The following is a 14,366-nucleotide window of genomic DNA, read 5'->3' as shown; positions in this document are numbered from 1 at the left end:
ATTATCAGATATTTTTGTTGTAGTCATTATATTTGTCCAAACAAATGTACCTTAAAATTAAAATGAACAAGAAACTGAAGAAAACAAGGATGGACGACCATCCATCTCCCCCTAAAAATCCTCTGCCCCATCAATCCCATTTTTTTTTTCTATAAAAGGGAGGCTGGTTGATAAGAGGTTAAACTAGTTAAACTACTTTCACCTTAATTGAAAAACTTGCAGTGGAGGGACAAAGTATCTGCATCAAGAAGCTTTTAGAGTTCAAACTGTTTCTGTAAAGAGTTTTTATCTTTGTGAAACCAGCGTCTGCAGATCAGCGTCCAGGCTGAAATCAATCCACCATCAGTCTGAACACAAGTTAACAGTTCTTTAAAAAGACCAGCATCTCTCTCTAGGACTCTGTAGAGAAGTTTGTACAAGAAGGAGCCTCTTCAAAAGAACTGAAGAATGTTGCTGTGTGGTATAATCTACCACCAACAGGTTAAAGAACCAAAACTAAGTTTTAAAAAGCTGATGAACCAAAAAAAAATGAACTTTTAAGAGGACAAGACATGAGACATTAATCCTGAAACTCAGAATATTTAACTTTTGGACGACCATGGCCTGAAACAACAACACACTGCAAAAACCAACTGAGAAATAAATAACTAGAATTAAGCAAATACATGCTTGAAACAAGTAATTTTATCTGTCAGTGGAGAAAGTAAATGTTTCTTTGTAAGAATTCTTTAAGTTAGTAAAAAATATCTAGAAACTGGAACAAACAATGATGTCTTAAAATAAATCCAAAAATACTTATTTTGAGCAATTATGGCTTGAAAATTCCAACTGTAGTAACATTAAAATAAGGCAGAAATACTTGAAACGAGCATGTTTTTTTCTCATTTCAGTATCTGTGGGTAGATACTGGTGGTAGAAAATACTTTTGAAATATCATTTAAACTTCATGCAACTAAAACTCTCAACTGGAGCCAATATTTGAGGTAAAAACTCACCATATTCAACAGTTGAAGAGATTGAAAAGCATGAAAAAGCTCACAATGTCAATCCTAAAAACAAGTCTTTACACAAGACTGAAATCCCTGTGAAGAGGTTATTCAGTCATTTTAGTTATTTTTATTTTGTGTCTTTTTTGGGTAATTTTGTGTCTTTTTTTAGTCATTTTGTGTCTTTTTTTGGTCATTTTGTGTCTTTTTTGGTCATTTTGTGTCTTTTTTGGGTCATTTTGTGTCCTTTTTGGTCATTTTATGTCTTTTTTTTAGTCATTCTGTGTCTTTTTTGGTCTTTTGTGTCTTTTTTGGTAATTTTTTGTCTTTTTTTGGTCATTTTGTGTCTTTTTGTGTCTTTTTTTGAGTAATTTTGTGTCTTTTTTTGGTCATTTTGTGTCTTTTTTAATCCTTTAGTCAAGACTGAAATCCCTGTGAAGAGGTTATTCACTCATTTTAGTTACAAAAAGACACATGTTTATTAAAATAAGCACATAAAGCTATGGTCAGTAGGTAAATTATACTCACAAAAAGATAATTAAGATATTATTGCTAGATAGAAGAAGGAAAATACTTGGTAAGTTTAATGTTTTTAGCAGTGTATGCTTAATTTCTAGCTAAAACTATTAGATATAAACATATAATGTGATCATAAGTTGGCTGTTAGGAAGATAATGTTTTGTCCTCTTAGAAGTTCAGTTTTTCAGTTCGTCAGATTACCAAAACTTTGTTGGGTGTTCTTAAATTGTTGGTAGTTCTTTTAATCACACAGCAGCTTTTGACTGATGGTGAATTGAACATAAATCTGGTTACATTCTCTCTCAGTTGTGCCATTTTGCATCCCAAACTGAATAAAATAAACCCCAGGGAATACAGGCAGAGAAGCAAAATAATAGGAAGCTTTAAAGAATAAAATAAAAGGTGAAGCAGAGGCCAAAAGCTGCGTGTCGAGTCCACAGACTGCAGCTTCTGTAACGTAATGAAAGACCAGGAGGAACTCTCTGCAGCAGTTTATCATGTTTTAGTGGAATAACCTGTTTGTTGCTGTGATAAACAGAGATTTCTGATCATTTACCAGCTGCAGAGGTGACAGATTCTCTCCAGGACGACAGAACAATCTGACTTTCATTACATTTAGCAGCCACAGTGACCTCGAGTGTTTTTAACATTAATATTCAGATTAATCTTCAGTCAAAGATCAGATCTATAAACATTTCACAGTTAATGCATTAAACCCTCTATGGTACGAATTATGGGGAAAAAAATATTTGGAGTGTTTTTTTGTCTTGAAATCAAGACAAAGTGGCTGCAGAGCTGCACCGTCCGGACCGGAAGTTGATTCGAAGCCTTTCAAAATAAAAGCGAGCATACCGGAAGCACATATTTTTATGTTTACATTGTGGAAATTTCTGTGTGAATTGATGTGTTCAATTGAAAATATTTTTAAAAAATGTATATATTTCCAGTTCAACTGGATAAGGTGAAAAAATTAATGAAAATATTAAGATAAAAACCAAACAAAAAAGACAAAGTAGCTACAGATCTGCACTGTGCGGACCGGAAGTTGATTCGAAGCCTTTCAAAATAAAAGCGAGTCTACTGGAAGCACGTATTTTTCATTCCCCGTGTTTATTTCTTGGGTCTTTTTTTTATGTAAACATTTAATGTGTAAATATGTTTACGTGTAATACATGTGTTCAATTAAAAAGATTAAGTATCGCATCACTCAAAAAGATGCATTGTAGAAATCTGACAGGCTAAAAATGGGGCAACAGTGAACCATAGAGGGTTAAATGTGAAATCTGTGTTCAGCTGGTTCCTCCAGTCAGCCCTCAGGCCTTCTTCAAAATAAAATACATGTTCTGCTCTTGAAGGAGGCCTGAGGAGCGAGACGTGACTTTAATAAAAGAGGAATATATGTGGAGCCAGAGTGGACGAAGTATTATCTGAATATTAAACCAAACAGATGAAATCCTTGTCAGAGATTTCCTGAAGGGTCGACTGTAGAGCAGCTCTGTGAGGAGGAATCCTTCAGAATAAGAGCCCGACTGATATCTGAGACCAATATTGATTATAGAAGGGGGAAAATAAACCAATAACCAAATCAATAAGTAACATTGAGTTGGAATGAAATAGACCTTTTTATGTGGAATGTGCACAGATATTTTTTAAAGCTACTATCTTAAATGTAAAACTTTAATAAATAATATTATTTGACTATTTAAAAAAATACAAAAAAAATAATTAATAACGACACATATGCTTTTGATATTTAATATCTGTCAGCCGATATATCTGTCGGGCTCTATACAGTCTGGGTGCAAAAGAAAAAATGGAAATCCCAGCTAATAGCAACAGAAGTTATCAGTTCAACAAGTTTCTGACCAAAAAACCCAAAACAAAACAGAACAGAACAAAACAAAACAAAACAAAGGCTCAAAGGTCCGGCACCACGTCTTCACCGGGAGGCCCCGCCCCCTCGCTACAAGCCCCGCCCCTTCACTGCGAGGCCCCGCCCCCAAACAGACAAAACCAAAAAAACAGAGACAGAAAGAGACAGACAGACATGCTGCAACCGACAGAACAAACAGGTCACAATCTCCAATGAGAACATGAGGACTGAACCAGACCAGGGACCAGTCAGACTGTCTGGACCAGACCAGGGACCAGCCGGACCAGACCAGGGACCAGCTGGACCGTCTGGGGGGTTTGGATCATTGCAGATTGTGAGGTTTTAATAAAGATGTGCGTACACCCGGATCCAAGCAGCCAGACACTCAGCTCTGACTTGAGAGGACCGAGGACTGAGCCCTGAGGAACTCCTTCAACAGATTTTATTGACACTCAGCTCTGACTTCTGTCTCATCAGGACAGAAAGGTTCAACTTCAGGTCCAAAGAATCCTGGAGCTTTTTTTTTAGTTTTAACTTCAGCTTACGGTGAATAACTGCATTAGTTATATTTATTTATTTTACTTTATTTTATGCACAGAATGTGTACGACCAATAATATTTGCAGTATATTTTTATTATATTTTTTTGCAAAAAAAAACACAAAAAACAAAAAAGAAGTTAAAAAAAATTACGCATTTTAATGGCACTTATTTTTGCACCGCGGAACGTTTCTCACTGGATGAGTTTCAGGAGGACCGATTATACTGGAGCACCAACTAGCGTTGATGAGTTGAGACAACAACAAACCACAGTGAACATGAAGGAAGAAGCTGATGAGACCTTTGGTTGGCCCCGTGGATGATGGGACATTTAGTTACTAAAAACCAACGGATGGAAGCGTCCATAAGAGCATGGTGGTGTTGCTAGGCAACAAGGAATTCACATATCACCATAGCAGCACATCCAGCCTCAAGTAGCACCTCAATGCTAACATATAGCAGCTAGCGGCTAGTGTGCTAGCTAGCGTGGATTGTGTTTTACTTCAAAAACCAAAGTATTCTAGTTTACAGAAGGTCTACCTACCTATAGGCTACCTGGATTTATGAAATGGACTATATTTATAAATATATATAAGTCATTTTGTGTCTTTTTTGTGTCATTTTGGGTCATTTTGCGTCTTTTTTAAATAATTGTGTGTCTTTTTTGGTAATTCTGTGTCTTTTTTTGGTCATATTGTTTCTATTTTGAGTAATTTAGGTTTTTTTTCTGTCATTTTGTGTTGTTTTTTTAATAATTTTGCGTCTTTTTTGGTCATTTTGATACTGCCTCCAGGTAATTTGAGTTTGAGACCCCTGTCATAAAGCTATTGCTACACTTTATGGCAAAAATGTCACTGGTCTGTTGGACTTGACTTTTGCTTAAGCTGATGTATTCAGTCATTATTCAATGGTATACTAAAAATCCCTGTGAAAAAAATTACTTCTCACTGTTCTCAGGTCAAATATTTATATGCGATTAAAATGCGATTAATTTCCATTAATTAATTACAAAGCCTCTAATTAATTAGATTTTTTTTTTTAATCGAGTCCCGGCCCTAATTATATTCCAGGTAACATTAAATGCAACAAGGGAAAAAGACACCTGCAGGTATCAAACCTGACGGCTGTAGAGAATCATTTGGTGGTTTGAATAATTATTACGGCTGTTCTTGTTCATCAGCGTTAGAAACTTTACATGCAGCTTGAACTTGAAGAAGATGAAATGTAAAGTTAATGTTCAGTGATCAGCTGAGAACAGTCACATGGAAGTGATATCTGATAATAATTAATTCCTATAATAAATCCAAATTTACTCTATGAAGCTGAGACGGATTCCATATTCCGTCAACATTTACACTTTGTATGCTTATTGTTAAATATTTTGATGTGCTTCTGTGCAGATATTCTGTTGTTACGGCTACATTTAAAGGGAGAATCTACAAAACATAATGTTGGCAAAGAGGAAGAAGTCTATTTGGTTTAAACCTGGAAAATAAATAGTCTTTCTCCCATTTTTCGGTTGTTATATTGAAGGAAAGAGTTTGATTGTTTATTCTCTGGAGCCACTTTTAAGAAGCCTAAAGGGCGTCATCTTTTACAGGAACATCTCAAAAAAATAGAATATCATGAAAAAGTTCTATATTTTTTGTCAATTATTTCAGAAAGTGAAACTCATACATTATATAGATTCATTACACATAGAGTGAAATATTTCAAGCCTGTTTTTCTTGTAATTTTGATGGTTCTGGCTTAGAGAGAATGAAAACACTAAACTCAGTGTCTCAGAAAATGAATGAAAGAATATTGTGATTATATTGTCATTTTTACATCTATTTTTGGTCAATTTATGTCTTTTATGGTCATTTCTGTGTATTTTTGGTAATTTTTTGTCTTTTGTGGTCATTTTACCATCTAGTTTTGGTCATTTAGTGTCTTTTTTTAAACACAGGTACATCTGAAAACCTGAAACGTGTATGGTAAATTGATTCATTACACAGAGTGAAATATTTCAAGCCTGTTTTTCTTGTAATTTTGGTGATTCTGGCTTAGAGAGAATGAAAACACTAAACTCAGTGTCTCAGAAAATTAGAATATTACATAAGATCAATAAAAAAAGATATTTTAAACACAAATGTCAGGCTTCTATATAATATACAAGTTTCACCTTCTGAAATAACTGACACAAAATATTGAACTTTTTCAGGATATTCACATTTTTTTTTAGATGAACCTGTAAATTTCCTTCACTTTAAAAGGTCGAGTAGGTTGAATGAGGAAGTGAAGCAGTTTCTCAATTCCACAGTTAGTCGACCAGGAAGCTGCAGGTTTATTCTCAGAGTGTAAAATGTCGGCAGAACAAATTATGCAACACAGAAAACAAAGAGTGGATGTTTCCTGCACGTGTTGATGTATAAATGTGAATATTACTGTCAGACACAGATGTTAGCAGCTGGATTTGAGCTTTCAGGAGACAAAATGTATTTAAAGTTTTATGTTTTTTATTATTATTTGAGATGAGAAGCGTGATGCTGATGTGTGTCTGGGAGCTCGCTGGGAGGCCGGGGTGTACGACAGCTTTAAAAACCGCCATCATCATCATCATCATCATCATCATCATCATCATGGTCAGACATTATAAATCTTTTACTTTACCCGACGACACGGTCAGAATGGAGCATGCTCTATGGTGGAGACGGCACAGGAAGAAGAGAGAGGAGATGACAGTTAACCGTTCATTAACAACCAGAATCACACACAATCAGCAGGAGGAGAGGAGACAAGGAGAGGAGACAAGGAGAGGAGACAAGTCTGCCCCATCTTCAACTTTCTACCGTAGCGGGTCAGTAAAGGTTCCCAGAGTCTTCGACCAGATCAAATAAAACTTGATTAAACTAAACAAGCCGCTCATGTTTACTTCCATTAAATCAGCTTCAATAAAGGAAGGAATGCGTCTGTTGTTGCTCTCTAAACTGAAAAAAATTACCCCGAAAAACAGAAAAAAATCTGTCAGAAAAAAAGAAAAAAAAATACTCAGAAAAAAGAAAAAAATTGTCAGAAAAACAGGGAAAAAAATTACTCAGAAAAAAAGAAATAAAGAAAAAAATACCCCGAAAAACTGAAAAAAATTGTCAAAAAACAGGAAAAAAAATTACTCAGAAAAACAGAAAAAAATTTGACAGAAAAACAGAAAAAAATAGACAGAAAAACAGAAAAAAAATGTCAAAAAACAGGAAAAAAATTACTCAGAAAACCAGAAAAAATTAGACAGAAAAACAGAAAAAAATACTCATAAGAAAAAAATTACTCCAAAAAACAGGAAAAAAAATTCTCAGAAAAAAAGAAAAAAATACTCAGAAAAACAGAAAAAAATATATAAAAAAAGAAAAAAATTACTCAGAAAAAAAGAAAAAAAGACACCGAAAAACAGAAAAAAATCAGTCAGAAAAACAAGGAGAGGAGACACGCAGCCGGGCAGGAAACTGATGCAACATCTGTGTCAACATGTCAGAACTTAAAGGCTGAATGAGGAAGATTTTCTGAAAAAACAACAACAATATATAGACTCAAACTAAAATATTCTATCTGTGTCTGAATCTAAAGAAATCCTGCTCTGACTGTATTTTTTGTTTTTCTTATTGCTGTGTTTGGGACGTTTCTGGGGTCTCCTTCAGGCCATGAGTCGCCCTTCCCGACCATCAAGAACCTAGTTCTTCTGCTGGTCTGGTACTGGTTCAACTGGTAAACCTTCTCAGGTTTGATTCCACTGGAGAGACACGTCATCACGTCACTGTGTACGTCTCTGCTCTCTGTTAGTGTAACAACAAGCTGGACTTCGGTCCAGACATTTTACTTCTAGAAACATTTTACTAACTGGACCTGAGTGACTTTTAACCCTCTAGAGTCCAGGAAAACGCCAGAGCACGACTTCTTCATGACTAAAAAAAAAGAACAAAAATTACTAAAAAAAGACACAAAATGACTAGAAAAAGACACAAAATGACCAAAAAAGACACAAAATGACCAAAAAAGACACAACAACAGATACAAAAAGACACAAAATGACAAAAAAAGACACAAAATGACAAGAAAAAGACACAAAATGACAAAAAAAAGACACAAAATGACAAAAAAAGACACAAAAAAAGACACGAAAAGACACGAAGAGGATTCAAAAATGGACAAAATAGTCCCAAGACTCCATAGAGTTAAATACATTCCCCTGTTTTAAAATATAAAATCACACATCAGAGTTTCCCTTCCTGTGTCCAGCTGGAGACACAACCAGGTGAATAAGAAACAATAAGGCTACAGAGACAGATACCTGTCTGACAACCAGGGGACCACAGGAGGAAGAGACAGACAGACAGACAGACAGATAGGCAGACAGAGAGAGAGACAGACAGACAGACAGACAGACAGGTCAAGTCAAACGATTAGTCTTCATATTCACACATGCACATTTCAGATTAGAGTCGAGGGAAGAAATCCAGGTTAAAGATCTAAAGATGCTGTTATTGATCGGAGCAGAGACACCAGCAGAGTCTCACCACCAGGGGGAGACAGACAGACAGACAGGCAGACAGACAGACAGACAGACAGACAGACAGGCAGACAGGCAGACAGACAGACAGACAGACAGACAGACAGGTGGGCCTACCTGTGGTGGAGGGGGGTGTGGGGGAGGAGGGGCATGTTGGGGGGGAACTGGCTCCAGAACCTGAAGACAGAAAAACAGAGAAATTAATTCCAGTTCTCTTCACTGACGTCCTCTAGTTAGACTTGTTTAGTTTTGTTATAAATGGTTTCAAACTAAACAAACAAACACACAAACAATCACTGTGTGTGTGTGTGTGTGTGTGTTGTAATAACAGCAGTAACCTACCAGAGTTATTGTTGTTTCTCACAGAGACGTCTTCTTCATTTTCATAAGCCGACTGTCTGGACTTCTGCAAACACAAAAATACACAAAACATTAATTTAGACTTCACTGATTAGTAACCTGCAGAATTTCACTTCCACAAACTGATTATTGTGCTCTTTCAGAGATGAAATCTGGCTGCAAAAATGACAAAAAAAGACACAAAATGACCAAAAAAGACACAAAAGAGACTCAAAATGACCAAAAAAGACACAAAAGAGACTCAAAATGACAAAAAAAGACACAAAAGACACAAAAAAGACACAAAATGACCAAAAAAGACACAAAAGACACAAAATGACAAAAAAAGAAAAAAAAGTCAGAAAATGACAAAGAAAGACACAACAACAGACACAAAATGACCAAAAAAGACACAAAAAAGACACAAAATGACAAAAAAAAGACACAAAATGACAAAGAAAGACACAACAACAGACACAAAATGACCAAAAAAGACACAAAATGACAAAAAAACAAAACACAAAAAAGACAAAATGACAAAAAAAGACACAAAAAAGACACAAAATGACAAAATGACAAAAAGACACAAAATGACAAAAAAACACGAAAAGACACAAAATTACAAAAAGACACAAAAAAGATACCAAATGACAAAAAAAGACACAAAATGACCAAAAAGACACAAAAGAGACACAAAATGACAAAAAAAAGACACAAAAGACACAAAAAAGACACAAAATGACCAAAAAAGACACAAAAGACACAAAATGACAAAAAAAGAAAAAAAAGTCACAAAATGACAAAGAAAGACACAACAACAGACACAAAATGACCAAAAAAGACACAAAATGACAAAAAAACAAAACACAAAAGACACAAAAAGACACAAAATGACAAAGAAAGACACAACAACAGACACAAAATGACCAAAAAAAGACACAAAATGACAAAAAAACAAAACACAAAAAAGACAAAATGACAAAAAAAAGACACAAAAAAGACACAAAATGACAAAATGACAAAAAGACACAAAATGACAAAAAAACACGAAAAGACACAAAATTACAAAAAAAGACACAAAAAAGATACCAAATGACAAAAAAAGACACAAAATGACCAAAAAGACACAAAAGAGACACCAAATGACAAAAAAAAGACACGAAAGACACAAAAAAGACACAAAATGACCAAAAAAGACACAAAAGACACAAAATGACAAAAAAAGAAAAAAGTCACAAAATGACAAAGAAAGACACAACAACAGACACAAAATGACCAAAAAAGACACAAAATGACAAAAAAACAAAACACAAAAAAGACAAAATGACAAAAAAAAGACACAAAAAAGACACAAAATGACAAAAAAAGACACAAAATGACAAAAAAAAAACACGAAAAGACAAAGAAAGACACAACAACAGACACAAAATGACCAAAAAGACCCTCTGGCTGCTTGTTGACATAATCCACTCTGATCCACTAATGTGCATTAAACATAAATTTAACTTTATTCAACAGTTGAAACATGTTGCTGTTGTGATGTCATGAGGTGTCTCTGTGTTGTTGTTGTTGTTGTTGTTGTTGTTGTTTACCTTCCTGGCCAGGATCTTCCTCCTCTTCCTCTCCTCCTCTGAGCCGTGGTGGGACTGAGCTCTGGTCAGCCTCCTGTGCTGGTGCAGCTTCAACCACACAAACACACACAAGTTCCAGCGTCAAGAATCAGAATCAAGAGAAACTTTACAATAAATTAATTTCATCATTCAGTGTTGGAGGTTTTCCTCAAATATCTTGTTTTTGATCATCATACATCCTAATTTTTTGTTTTCATTTCTTACTTTTTGAATAAAACCCCTTTTTTTTTTATCACTACTCTTCTAATGCACAAGGTGATTTCTGACCCATGTTGGTCATTAGAAGGTGTTTATATGTTGTCACCAAGTTAAAACCTGACAAAGAAGACACAAATATTAACTATCCTAGTTTGTTAAATTGGTGTTTTTCCAATGGAAATTATTATTTGGTGTCTCTAATAAGCCTCAAATGTTAAAATATGTGATTTTCCAATGTAACCTGGTGGTTCTTACAACTCTTTTAAAGTTAAACCTTCAAAATAAGACAAACATGGTTACACATATACTCACATTGTTCATTAATGAATCACTTTCTGTATCACTACTCTTCTAATGCACTTAGAGTGTGTAAACACAGATTTTTGTCATCAGAGGACATCACGGTAACTGTTTTAAAGGGAGATACATTTAGAATTTAGATTAATTAATATTAAGATTAGTTGATTTAGCATTTTGGATTAGCAGAAAAGGGTTTTTTTTTTGTTTTTGTTGTTTTTTTCCTAACGTTTTGCCTTTGCTGAAGACATTTCTCTGTTTTTCGTGTCATTAATATGTTGCATAAGTTGTTTTTTCTTCATATTCCATTAAAATGGTCTGGAGTTAATCATGTGAAAGAATAAATAAAACATGTCAGTGGATGTGACGTTGTTTTACGTCAGTCAGTCAGGACTCATTAATAATAAAATGATTTGTTGGTGAGTTTGTTGGTTTGTTGACGTCCCAGAAGTCTCTGATCAATAAATCAAAGATGTTTAATGAGGAGAGTGACGCACCACTCTCTGCTCCTCCTGCAGGCGTCTCTCCAGACTCTCCCGGGCCGTCTTCAGAGCCTCTTTTAGCCGGCTGGGAACCTGCAGGAGGGACCAGGGTTCAAAGGTCACAGACAGCTCTGTTGTTGTTTACTTTATGTCCATACATATTTATTATCTGGAGGAAATCTTGTGCATGCATGAAGAGAATCAAACTCCCACCTTGATCTGGAGTTTCTCTGAGTGAGGGAGCTGGACGTCACTGAACAACCTGCAAACACAAACTGGGACTCAACAACAACAACAACAACAACAACAACAACAACAACAACAAAGATGTTCTGGGGCCTCATGTATCAACGCCACATGTATGAACAGTGAACTAGCCGTGGCAGCGCAAACTTTAGTTTGTCAGAAACTTTCTGTCTTTATGTTCTATTAAAACGTGTTTCATATCTAAACTCAAACCACAGAACTGGCTTTGTGTTTACAGTTTATAACTCTCTGACAATGGAGGAAAATCCCATTTTACACCTTTCTAACCCGTTCTAAATATGAGGGATGGATGATTTTGATCATCTATTATTATATTTTAGATTTCACCTGCGTACTACTGCTTACTTGTGCTATAATCAATATAAAAGATATATCGATATATTTTTAAATGTGATATAGAATTAGACCATATCACATACACTACCGGTCAAAAGTTTTAGAACACCCCAATTTTTCCAGTTTTTTATTGAAATTCAAGCAGTTCAAGTCAAATGAACAGCTTGAAAGGGTCCAAAGGTAAGTGGTGAACTGCCAGAGGTAAATAAAAAAAGGTAAGCTTAACCAAAACTGGAAAATAATGTACATTTCAGAATTATACAAGTAGGCCTTTTTCAGGGAACAAGAAATGGGTTAACAACTTAACTCTATGGAGTCTTGGGCTATTTTGTCCATTTTTGAATTCTTTTCATGTCTTTGTAAGTCATTTTGTGTCTTTTGGTGTCTTTTTTGTCATTTTGTGTCTTTTTTTGGTCATTTTGTGTCTTTTTTTGGTCATTTTGTGTCTTTTTTTGGTCATTTTGTGTCTTTTTTTAGTCCTTTAGTCCAACATAAAATGTGATTTTGAATCTTTTTTTACTTTCAAAACACTATCATGCTCAATAAAGAATTTTAAATGTTGCAAATGTGCATTCATTTCAGAGTACACTGAGACATTAAACTGCATCATTTTCAATTCAATTCTGGAAAAGTTGGTGTGTTCTAAAACTTTTGACCAGTAGTGTACATTGATATAGTTCTTTTTTTATTTTCTTTCTATATAAATGCTGCCCTTACTAGGGTTTGTCACATTTAGTTCTTTTGTAATGTTCGTTATTCTTTTCTCATATAAATATATTTATTTCAGTAAAAGTTTGGTCTATTTTATTTCATAGGCTAAAATATATATCGGGATATGACTTTTGGTCCACATCGCCCAGCCCTATAGGTCAAAGGTCACAATGATGAAAGATTGGATTTTCATATTTATCTGGCTTAATGTGGATATATCCAGAACTGCTGGAGTAAACATGCAACATAATAAATATGTAAATGTGTGTGTGTGTGTGTGTGTGTGTGTGTCAGGAGGACTCACGGTGTCTGGATGAGCTGCGACACTGTTGGCATCCCACTTTTACAGGCTTCTGGAGACAAGATGGACTGAAGAACTGATACTACACACACACACACACACACACACACACACACACACACACACACACACACACACACACACACAGAGAGACACACACACACACACACACACAAAGTTAATCAACAGAACAAATCAACAGAACAGATACATCAGTGAACTTGATGTTTCAGGTCGGGTGGCAGCTTCTGTGTGTGTGTGTGTGTGTGTGTGTGTGTGTGTGTGTGTGTGTGTGTGTGTGTGTGTGTGTGTGTGTGTGTGTGTGTGACTGACCCACGGTGCTGTAGGGGACGGCGGGGTACTGGTCTACGGGGACGCTGTCTGGAGGTCGACCGTACGTCATCTCGTAGAGTAAATGACCGAAGCAGAAGACGTCGATGCTCTCTGAGGTCTGAGGACACAAACAGCACCAAGATAAATAACAACAACAATAAATAACAGATTAATAACTCAGATTCATGTTTCATAAACTGTAAATAACAGAGTGTTTGTACATTTACAGGATCACTCAGCACACGAAGAACTGGAGGATTTCTAAAATGTTCACTCCGAAACATTTTTACAAATTTATTTTAAAAAGTTTTTCTATTTTTTTCAATGTATTTTTGCACCCATTCAACCAGCCAATAAAAGCAAATTATATGATAAATCAACACATTTTTGTAATCTAGTTATCTAAGAAAACAAATACAAATATAATATGTGAGTAAATAAGTGACAAAAGTGAGAAATAAAGCTCCAATTTCACGTTTTTCCATCACCAACAACCTCAACTCAATTAATGTAAAATCAATCATAAAAACTAATTAAATAACTTTTCCTCATTCTAATGAAAGTAGTTGTTCTCCAGTGAACTTCTTTAGGACGTTTTGTTTCAGCCTTTTATTTGTTGTTTAATTATCATCTGTTTATCTACAGGAGCTAATACAACTTCTGAAACACAGCTGTGGTGATAATAAAACAGTCTGACAGTGTGTGTGTGTGTGTGTGTGTGTGTGTGTGTGTGTGTGCGTACGTTGATCTTCCTGAGCTGTGTGAAGGCGGGGCGCAGCGCCGAGGGAACTCCCAGCATGCCGTTCTCTACGTCCATCAGTCGACACACGCCGTCGTCCACCAGGACGTTTGAGGCGTGAAGATGACCGAAAAACATCCCTCCATCATGGAGGAGCTTCAGACCCTACACACACACACACACACACACACACACAGGTACACACACACACACACACACAGACAGACACACAACTTCAGAATAACACTTATAACATAACACTGTGTGTGTGTGTG

The 14,366-nt window shown here is 35.5% G+C and overlaps 1 protein-coding gene across 2 annotated transcripts in view; it reads right to left on the bottom strand.

The window, feature by feature from the left end:
- Nucleotides 1–14,366, bottom strand: part of pxk (PX domain containing serine/threonine kinase) — a 37,367-nt gene that overhangs the window by 3,801 nt on the left and 19,200 nt on the right. Inside the window, exons 10-18 of one of the 2 annotated variants that reach the window (XM_059328393.1) lie at nucleotides 14,095–14,256; nucleotides 13,353–13,470; nucleotides 13,023–13,101; nucleotides 11,618–11,666; nucleotides 11,420–11,497; nucleotides 10,389–10,475; nucleotides 8,800–8,863; nucleotides 8,575–8,634; nucleotides 6,570–6,598 (exon numbers count right to left, since the gene is read on the bottom strand). In XM_059328393.1, the coding sequence (XP_059184376.1) occupies nucleotides 6,582–6,598; nucleotides 8,575–8,634; nucleotides 8,800–8,863; nucleotides 10,389–10,475; nucleotides 11,420–11,497; nucleotides 11,618–11,666; nucleotides 13,023–13,101; nucleotides 13,353–13,470; nucleotides 14,095–14,256 (714 nt within the window). In that variant the 3' untranslated portion in view covers nucleotides 6,570–6,581. The remainder of the gene's footprint in view (nucleotides 1–6,569; nucleotides 6,599–8,574; nucleotides 8,635–8,799; nucleotides 8,864–10,388; nucleotides 10,476–11,419; nucleotides 11,498–11,617; nucleotides 11,667–13,022; nucleotides 13,102–13,352; nucleotides 13,471–14,094; nucleotides 14,257–14,366) is intronic. The other variant, XM_059328392.1, reaches the window with a different exon arrangement.

Source organism: Centropristis striata, chromosome 3, assembly GCF_030273125.1.
Source record: "Centropristis striata isolate RG_2023a ecotype Rhode Island chromosome 3, C.striata_1.0, whole genome shotgun sequence".
Classification (NCBI taxonomy): Eukaryota; Metazoa; Chordata; class Actinopteri; order Perciformes; family Serranidae; genus Centropristis; species Centropristis striata.
Note: the sequence above shows the minus strand (reverse complement) of the source record. Positions and strands in the feature narration are given on the sequence as shown.